Source organism: Clarias gariepinus, chromosome 19 (assembly GCF_024256425.1).
Source record: "Clarias gariepinus isolate MV-2021 ecotype Netherlands chromosome 19, CGAR_prim_01v2, whole genome shotgun sequence".
NCBI lineage: Eukaryota > Metazoa > Chordata > Actinopteri > Siluriformes > Clariidae > Clarias > Clarias gariepinus.
The window spans coordinates 4,965,724-4,975,612 of NC_071118.1; the positions used below are offsets into that span (position 1 = coordinate 4,965,724).

A 9,889-nucleotide genomic window follows, 5' to 3' on the forward strand; every position below is an offset into this window, starting at 1 on the left:
CTACGTAAACATTTCACTTTATCCAGCCAAACCCCCTCACATGTGTTAGACAATTAGAATCATATCTGTGACGTAGTATCGAAGTAGGGAGATGTTTGTGTTGCCAGGGTTGCTATTTAGAGTTTAGTTAGTTAGTCATTTATTCATTACTAAGCAGTCACGATTTAAATTACAAACCAACATGAACTGCTCGTAAAATCCTATTTTCTCTACGACCTCACACAGCGACAATCCCCAAAGGCACCTCGACGCGACTGTATACCGCGAAATCGGGGAATTCACGCTCAATCTGGCAACACGGCCCAGAGTCAGCTGATGTCAGGGTAGTGTTGTCAGAACTTTCCAATAAGGTCGCGCGCACCGCCGCAACAGTGGCGTCATTATTACGCAGCGCTGCTCAGTGAGCGTGTTTGACTCAGCACACAGCACACGGGGTCTTACAGCCTGACGTGTTACCGTCCACAGCGCATCATCTCCAGGATCAGTTGGTCGCTGCACCACCTCGACGAGCTCCAGCGACGACATTTGATAAACCAAAGGTATTTTAAACTTACTAAGCTTTTCAACAAAACTCCTTATTCGAAAAAAAACGGTGTGTCCGTGTGATTTAGACATTGACCCTTTTTCATGCCTTATATATTCCTTATGCATTTCAGCCTCATAGAGGATCCCCAGGGTCCTATCTCCGCCCAGATTAAACAACAAACCACCTACGTCTAATATTACTGCGTTGTGTTTTTTTTTTTCATCTGCTAGAGGGACAAAACGTTTTTCATGTCTCTCGGTTATTTATATATGGCATAATTGTCTTACCCAACCCCTTGCTTTTTCTCTATTCTAGTCGCCTAAACATGGCGCGTGCACTTGCACACTTGGTGGAAATGTTCAATACAGAACACTTTGATGTCCGGGGCACATCTAAACAAAAAGCATTCTAATACCCTTTGAAGTATAAACATAATAATTCTATTTTTTAACGTGTGAAAGAGATTTATTTGTCTTTTAGTCATACAAACCTACCAATGTTGTTTGTCTGTGGTGTGTGTGTGTGTGTGTGTGCACACCATTTAATGGCCCTCTAGTTAATAATTCACCACCGTTATGGTACTAAACTGTGTGAGTTCTATCTAGACTAGATATCACACTGAATTACATTTACACAGTGAAAAGTGTGTTAGTGTATGTTAACTGGACATCCAGAAATCCTGTTACATGTATAATACAATGCTTTCTGTTTGTAAGGATGTAATACACACACTTATTGAATTTACCACTGGGAAAGGCATGTGTCTGTCATGGGACGTACATTACGTGGCTTGTAAAATGGCTGACTTTATTAGCTTTATCGTAGTCATTTCCTACAAAAAGCTGTCAATCTGTTCAGTCTTTAATGAAATGATATCGCTGAATTTTTACTCAAGCTTGCAAACTTTAAACAAACATTTGATTGTGAATTCGTACATGTTTAAGTTACGATTAATATAATTCTCATTTTGTTCTGCGGTCTAGTTTGAATTGTACATTTCGCCATCTTCTTTGCCTAAGGAGTAAGAGATTCAAACATATCTTTTGAATTCACTGATTATGCTTTTGTGATTTAAAAATGATCACAAAATGCACTGAATAAATACAAACACCAAACGTCAGTCATTAGTATCCTTTAGCCAACGTATTTGCTTAATAGCTGTTTAGATTCTCCTATCTTATTAAGGTTCCTGTCGTCCATTTGGTGTGTCTGGGTTCCTCTTCATTTCACTTCATGGACACAAACCTGGCAGACGAACGTGTTTGACCACAACAAAAATGTCTCTGTTTTTCACTGGGAGTCCTGTATTCTTCTCATCTTTGGCCCAGTTCACATAAAATTTATGTTTTGGAGATATGAATGAATTGGTTCATTCAATCTCAAAACTATAACCTTTACATTTAAAATATTGCAAATCAGCCATAACATTCAAACCACTAAGAGATGTGGCGAATAATGGTATCTTGTTATAATGCAGAGAACAAGTGAACTGCCAGTTCTTGGAGTAGATGTGCTGAAAGCAGGAAAAATGGCCAAGTGAAAGGATCTCAGTGACTCTAGACAACAAGGGCTCTGCATCCAGTGGCTGGGTTTGGGGAACTGGCTGGAAATCGAACCTGGCTCTTCCGCATGGCAGGCGAAACACCTATCACTGAGCCATCAGTGCCCTGTTGCTACCTACCAAAATTGGGACAAGAAAGGACAGCTGGTGAGACTCGCATGTTGCCCCGCGTGAGGAGAGAAGCCTTGCTTGTCTCTTTTGTCCGATCCCACAAAAGAACTACAATGACGCGAACTGCTGAAACACAGCAAGGTTTCTGAACACACAGTACGTCTCAGCTTGCTGTGTAGCCACAGACCAGTCATGTTGATCGGTAAAGGTATTTCGTGGGCATGTTAGGATCGAAACTGAACCACGAAACAACGATAGAAGGTGATCTGGTCTGATGAAGTGTCTGTCCCTTGCCTTGTGCTTCAGGATCCGCTAGGGCCGAGATGTTAAATCTGTGGTGCAGGTTTTTATTCCAACCAAGCAGAAGCCACGTCTGATGGTTGTTTTCGCTTTTCATAGATTAATTAACAGGTTTAATCAGGTGTGTCTTCTGTTGATTGAGTTCTTTATAGAGCAATGTTTATCTGGGCAATGTTCTGCCTTAAGATCTGGACTTCATCTGGATGTTACTTTGACACGTACCTCCTACCTAAACTGTCTTGTCTCTTCTTTGAAAATGGTATTCCCTAATGTCAGTGGTGTCTTTCAGCAGGATAATGCACATGTCAGATCATGTCACAACCTGTGGAAGTTGAAGGATCTGCTGCTTATATCTTGATGCCAGAAACATCAGCACCCCTTCAGTGGTCCTGTGGAGTCCAGGCCTCGTCGGCTCAGCTGTTTCTGCATCACAAGTGGGGCCTACACAGTATTACTCAAGTGGTTTCAATGCTATGGTTCATAAGGTTTCTGTTTTAAAACTGGTTGATACTACTAGCCAGGTTACAAAAAAGCAACGGGGGAAAAAAAAACACTAAGGAAAATGTGATATGTGAATTCAAATACACAAAAATATTCCCATACTTCTCTTAGCCCAAGAGCCCTGCAGAATCTCCTAACCGATATCCAACAGTCCAAACCAGTCATAAAAAGCTAAATCTACATGTCCAGGTATCATTAAGTGTTCTGACCCGCGCCCTGTCGGTAATGTTTATTAATTTCCCGTCGTATATTAATAAAGATCAAAGATCGATTAGGAATTTGATCCGTCGGCTCATGGTGCACTTGGCTTTGCAGAAATTTTCCAGCTGTCTTACATTTTCAGCCACGCACTGTAACGGACAACACCTTTAAGATGGAGAGAGAGAAAGAGGGAAACAGAACAAAACATGGAAACCCTGTTTACTGTACTTTGGATTTGTGTTGGTCCACGTTTCTGTGTAATGCTTTCATAAATTCCTGGTTCGAAGGTACAGTAGGCCTGTTTGATAATTAGGCCAAAGAAAAGAGCTTACATGTTACCAACACAAACCCGGAGGTGTAGCAATCTCACATCTTCAGACTAGGACCAGAAATCTGAGTACCAGCACATATTTCTTTTTGGCAATAATGTACGCAGTGTAAGCAATCAGGTATGTCATGGAAACTCTTATTACGCTGTTTTTGTTTTCTCGGTCATGCGCTTGTGCTACTAGGCCTGTTCTTTATTATGATTGTGTAGTTTAATGAAAGTTTCCATGACACGCTTAAAGTGTTTAATACTAAGTGGGATGATATTTAAGGCTGTCATTTGGGACCAAAATAGAAATCGTCTCCGTACTCAGACTGCCAATATACCATTAGTTAATTTGAACTGAAGGGCTCTCTTTATGTCTATGGTAGTTACTCTCGATTGATTCGGGTTGCGGGGGAAAGCAGATGTTTTGTCCCAGTTTAGGAATGTGCTTCTGTTCAGCCGCGTAAGCGCTGTCCTTTTCCCTGACCTAGCTTTACTGTAGACGTTCTCGCCTAGCTGTGCGCTGCTAATAATGGACGGCTTGTCCTGTGGTTTGTGTACAAGAGGTTTGATCAGGGTATTTGCATCGTAGGAAAATGCTCTAGATTCTATAACCTCTTATAATTTTCACACAGTATGTTACACACTATTTACACTTTGTGAAATACAAGATCTGCTTCATTTTTAGAGATTAAAAGTTTTTAAGACACCACCAACAACCCTTAACCTTGTTCTGAGTCAGTTAGCCCGTACTGATCACATGTCGAAATACTTCTATGTGGTAATGACTGCAAACAGTTATGACAATGTTATCAGGAACATTTACATCAGTTAATGTTTGTGACGAATGAGTCATTTCTACATTTCTCTTCCGAGTGTTTACTCCCCGCGAGCTTTATCAACTAGCACTATCCCGTGCGAGGCCGTAGTCCATTTGGTTTCGTTAGCGAGTCTTCGGATTGAATTAAAACTGACTTTTTGTTTTCTTCAGGTGACCAGTACTACTGCGTGGAGATGAGCTACGATCATCCTCCACCATACACAGGGCCGGGTGCCCCTGCTCCAGGTTACCCTCCTGCCAGCGCTCCTGGCTACCCCGCTCAAGGCTTCCCGCCTCAGGGCTACCCCGCTCAGGGCTACCCCGCTCAAGCGCCGTACCCTAACTACCCTGCTGCTCCACCGGGGCCGTACCCCGCCCAACCTGGCTATCAGGGCTATCCAGTGCCTCCTCAACCTGGGTATGGAGGACCGGCGTATGGCGACGCTCCTAAAAGTACAGGTAAGCTGCTTCAGCCTTTTTTTTTTTTTATATATTATTTTTACTTGTACACAAAGAAAAAAGCAGAGTCCGTTGTTCCTATAGAAAAGAAGAAATGATAATGTATTAGATCAAGCATATCTAATATTATTTCTATAGCTCTCCAGTGTCAGCGTGTAACTGAGGCTGAATACGAGCCTGTAGCTGAGCAGTCAAGAGTTAAAAGCACAAACAATTCTCTGGAATTTGTGCCATTTCTGGTCATGAGCACGGAGCCAATACACAGAGGGAAGGGTTATGCTGGTGACTGGAAGCATGTAACTGATTTCTCATAACTTTTAGAGAAAACAAATCATGAAAACAAGAATCGATGTAAATGAAGCACATATTGAAAAAAAAAATCCAACTGTGCATGGGTTCAGAAAATCTTTAAAAAAAAAAGTGCTTTAGATATATAATCTATATAAGAAGATGCTTCTTTTCTGTGGCTTTAAATGGCATGAGAAGCTGTTCAGGCTCGGGGAGTGGGTGGGGGGTAGAGGGGTGGGGGGTTAGAGGGGTGGGGTGATCTTGTGCTGAAAAAACAACCAGCTTCATTTGATTGAGTGTCGCAGAGAAGACAACGCACTTGCTGTTGTGTCCATTTGAATAACACCCCCCCAACACACACACACACACACACACACACACACACACACACACACACACACACACACACACACAGTGAAATGCAACTAGAGCTTTGTGTCTGAATAGGGAACAGTACAGTTCTGTTTTAAAACTTGCGACAATGTGATGGTTATTCTCACTCTTTACAAAATTGTACCGATACCTCCATTTCGTCATGTGCTACATTTCCTTTTTTTTTGGTAGCCAGAGACTTCTTTTACTGTGGCATAAATTCCACACACTCCCTCAAGACAGATTTATCAGAATTATGGGGCTGAATTGAATGTTTTTTAATTCATTCAACTCAATTGAACCATCTGATTAAGATTTCCACTGTGGTAAAATCTGTCTCTTACATAAAGAAAGTTAATATTTATATTTAATTACAAGCGTTACAGTCGTTAACGGGGAAAACGTGTTTTTAGAAATAGTTAAAAGGTTAAAGCTAAAGATAATTAGATCAGCTTTGATGTAATCAGTAATATTATTATTTCAGATTGAAGCTCACGTACACGTCTGTCTGTCTGTCTGTCTGTCTGTCTGTCTGTCTGTCTGTCTGTCTGTCTGTCCTGCAGAACCCTCTGTCTAACTTATTAATACAAAGAAATAAAAATTCTGTATTGCACCTATTTACACTAAGTTGTACGTCTTTCATCAGCCCAAAAACTCCCCGTTGGGTAATCAGAGAGTGAATCACAGATGAGAACTCGAAAGAGTAGACCGGATAAAGATGAAGTTTTGATTTAAAACCACTCCGGCGCGTTAAAATTCACTTAACATGTCAACGGTGAAAATATGAACTAATCCCAGTTAAAATAAACAGTTTAGCTTTTCTAATTAATATTTATGGGTGCAGGTGTTTGTTTACATTGAGCAAGTAACTTATTACCCTATTTCAAAGTTGATCATTAAATCCACCACAAAACATGTTCAGAACATCACTTTTACTAGACACTTTGATTTCTTGTATTCAGGCAGATACAGTGGGGCAAAAAAGTATTTAGCCAGCCACCATTTGTGCAAGTTCTTCCCTTTAAAAGATAAGAGAGGCCTGTAATTTTCATCAACTATGAGAGACAATCATTTTTAAAAAAATCCAGAAAATCACATTGTAGGATATTTAAAAAATTTATTTGCAAATTATGGTGAAAAATAAGTATTAGGTCACCTACAAACGAGCAAGATTTCTGTCTCTCACAGACCTGTAACTTCTGCTTTAAGAGGCTCCTCTGTCCTCCGCTCGTTACCTGTATTAATAGCATCTGTTATCAGTATAAAAGACACCTGTCCACAACCTCTAACAGTCACACTCCAAACTCCACTATGGCCAAGACCAAAGAGCTGTCAAAGGACATCAGAAACAAAATTGTAGACCTGCACCAGACTGGGGAGACTGAATCTGCAATAGGTAAGCAGCTTGGTGTGAAGAAATCAACTGTGAGAGCAATTATTAGAAAGTGGAAGACATACAGGACCACTGATAAGCTCCCTCGATCTGGGGCTCCACACAAGATCTCAACCGGTGGGATCAAAATGATCAAAAGAACTATGAGCAAAAATCCCAGAACCACACGGGGGGACCTAGTGAATGACCTGCAGAGAGCTGGGACCAAAGTAACAAAGGCTACCAACAGTAACACACTGCGCCGCCAGGGACTCGGATCCTGCAGTGCCAGACGTGTCCCCCTGCTTAATCCAGTACATGTCCAGGCCCATCTGAAGTTTGCTAGAGAGCATTTGTATAATACAGAAGAGGATTGGGAGAATGTCATATGGTCAAATGAAACCAAAATATAACTGCATGTTTGGAGGAGAAAGAATGTCAAGTTGCGTCCAAAGTACACCATACTGTGAAGCATGGGGGTGGAAACATCATGCTTTGGTGCTGTTTTCTGCAAAGGGACAAGGGACCGTGTAAAGGAAAGAATGAATGGGGCCATGTATCGTGAGATTTTGAGTGAAAACCTCCTTCCATCAGCAAGGGCATTGAAAATGAAACGTTGCTGGGTCCTCCAGCATGACAATGATCCCAAACACACAGGCCTGGCAACGAAGGAGTGGCTTCGTAAGAAGCATTTCAAGGTCCTGGAGTGGCCTAGCCAGTCTCCAGATCTCAACCCCATAGAAAAACTTTGGAGAAAGTTGAAAGTCTGTTCGACAGCCCCAAAACATCCCTGCTCTAGAGGAGATCTGCATGGAGGAATATGCCGAAATACCAGCAACAGTGTGTGAAAACCTTGTGAAGACTTACAGAAAACGTTTGACCTCCGTCATTACCAACTAAGAGTATATAACAAAGTATTGAGATGGAATTTTGTTATTGACCAAATACTTATTTTCCATCATAATTTGCAGATAAATTCTTTAAAAATCGTCCACTGTGATTTTCTGTGATTTTCAGCCACAATTGGGGGCTGACCAAGTACTTTTTTGCCCCACTTTATCCAAGTACTGCAAACATTTTATTAAATTCTGTCCAGACAGATTTGCATGATGCTGTGACATGATCCAGACATTTACATTTAGGCATTTGGCAGACGCTCTTATCCAGAGTGACATACAAAAAGACTTCCTTTCTTTACCGAGACTTATTTTGTTTATGTATAATGTTTAAAACAAACATGATTTGAAAGAGTGAGTTCTGACCAATGTACAGACAAAACCTTTCTTTTATTTATTTAGATTATTTAACCCAAGGCAGGGGTAGTTCAGTGGTACTGATCAGAAGGTCTCCGGTTTAAACCCCAGCACCACCAAGTTGCCCCTGTTGGGCCCTATACAAGGCTGCTCAGATGTATATATAATGTATGATGAGAAGGGAAGTCGCTCTGGATGATGGCGTCTGCCGAATGTAAATGATGTAAATGTAATGTGATGCTCATTGTGTTACCCCTGCCTGTTTTTGTGCAGTGTACGTGGTGGAACAAGGTCAGCGGGACAGTTCGGGAGAGCAGGCGTGTCTGACCGCGTGCTGGACGGCCCTGTGCTGCTGCTGTCTCTGGGACATGTTGACCTAATCTGTCTTCAGCCACGCCCCTGATCTGTGTAAAGACCTTTCTCCTCTGTATTTATGTATGACTACTGCAAAAATCACAGTCCGTTGAAAGAAAGAGCGATATGCGTGTTTGTGTGTTTCAGGGATTTTAAATGTTGTTTAAATCCGGTTTGGATTATTTCTTTTCACAACTTCAATAAAGTCAATGCTATGCACTGAGACATTTATTATAGACATGCACTCCTAGTTCTTAGACCTATCGAAACTGAGCTGTTTTTTTTTTTTAATTATTATTTTTATTTTATTTGATGTAGCCACAAAGCGAATACATTGCTAGAAATCAACTTGTCTACAGGTGTACTAAGGAAGGATGAAGGTAGCTGATTGATGCATGCTTTTTGTTGAGTTTAATGTCAAGGGTTTATGAGAGTTAAACTATAGAGGAAAGTACTGTCAGAATAAAACTTTGTACTAATTAATGTATGCTAAATAAAAGCCAGAGTTTCTCAGCTTCTTAATGTTTTTTGGGTATAATTTAACCTTTTGTCCCCTTTTTTTTAAATCACATTTATGTAATATTTGAAAACTTGTATGATTGTATGATTTTATAGTGTAGCTTGGAACTTCAAGTGCGCACTTGAGGTCTATAGGTCTAGCTGACTTCACCACTTAATAAAACGCATAATGACCAAATAACTGTCTTATAGTCTCACTGAGGAGTTCAGGTGATGAATTAATGATTGCAATTTAATGCTGGATCTAAACACATTTTCAGTAAAGAGAGAAAATAAATATTGATGGTTGTAACTGTATAAAATAAAATATATGGAAGGTAATTCAATGGTGCTAACATACTGTAGCTGATAAAATCATACTGTAGTTAACACACACATTGTCCCCTGCCCTGTGCTTCGTTCTGTTATGTATGCTCTTGCATAAGCCGCTTGAAAGCAAGAGCCGTCATGACGTCCCCAGGGTGATTAAAGACCACGGTGCTTTCGTGTCAGCCCTCCTCCCCAGTGGTGTTACACTCAGCTCACTAAATAGTTCCTATGTGTAAACTTAACCTCCACTGCTCGATGCTATTTAAAGCTGTAACACAAACCCAACAGAAGGCTCTCTCTCTGGAAACGTGTTTATACTGTATGCTTGGAGACGGCCTTCCATATACATGTAGATTTACATGGAACAGAAAGTTTATGATCACTACAGTGTGGACCACGTCAGACACGGAAGGCTGTCCTAATATCTGTTTACTTTTGACTGTTTTTAGAGGCTAACAGTGTCAGTATTTACTCTGTCAACAGTAACGTTTACTGGTAAATCTAAAGGTTGTGTTGACCATCTTGGGTTATGTGACAAATGTGAAAAAAATCTGCTTTTTCACAGCTACATACAGGGGGGTTGGACGATGAAACTGAAACGCCTGGTTTTAGACCACAATAATTCATTAG

General features: G+C 40.8%; 1 protein-coding gene across 1 annotated transcript; it reads left to right on the forward strand.

Moving 5' to 3' along the window:
* Positions 1 to 369: 369 nt before the first annotated feature.
* Positions 370 to 8,944, forward strand: zgc:165573 (cysteine-rich and transmembrane domain-containing protein 1). Its single transcript, XM_053478021.1, has 3 exons — positions 370 to 539; positions 4,505 to 4,792; positions 8,351 to 8,944. Exons 2-3 carry the CDS (start codon positions 4,528 to 4,530, stop codon positions 8,455 to 8,457), a joined length of 372 nt encoding a protein of 123 aa, XP_053333996.1. The 5' UTR covers positions 370 to 539; positions 4,505 to 4,527; the 3' UTR covers positions 8,458 to 8,944.
* Positions 8,945 to 9,889: the final 945 nt, after the last annotated feature.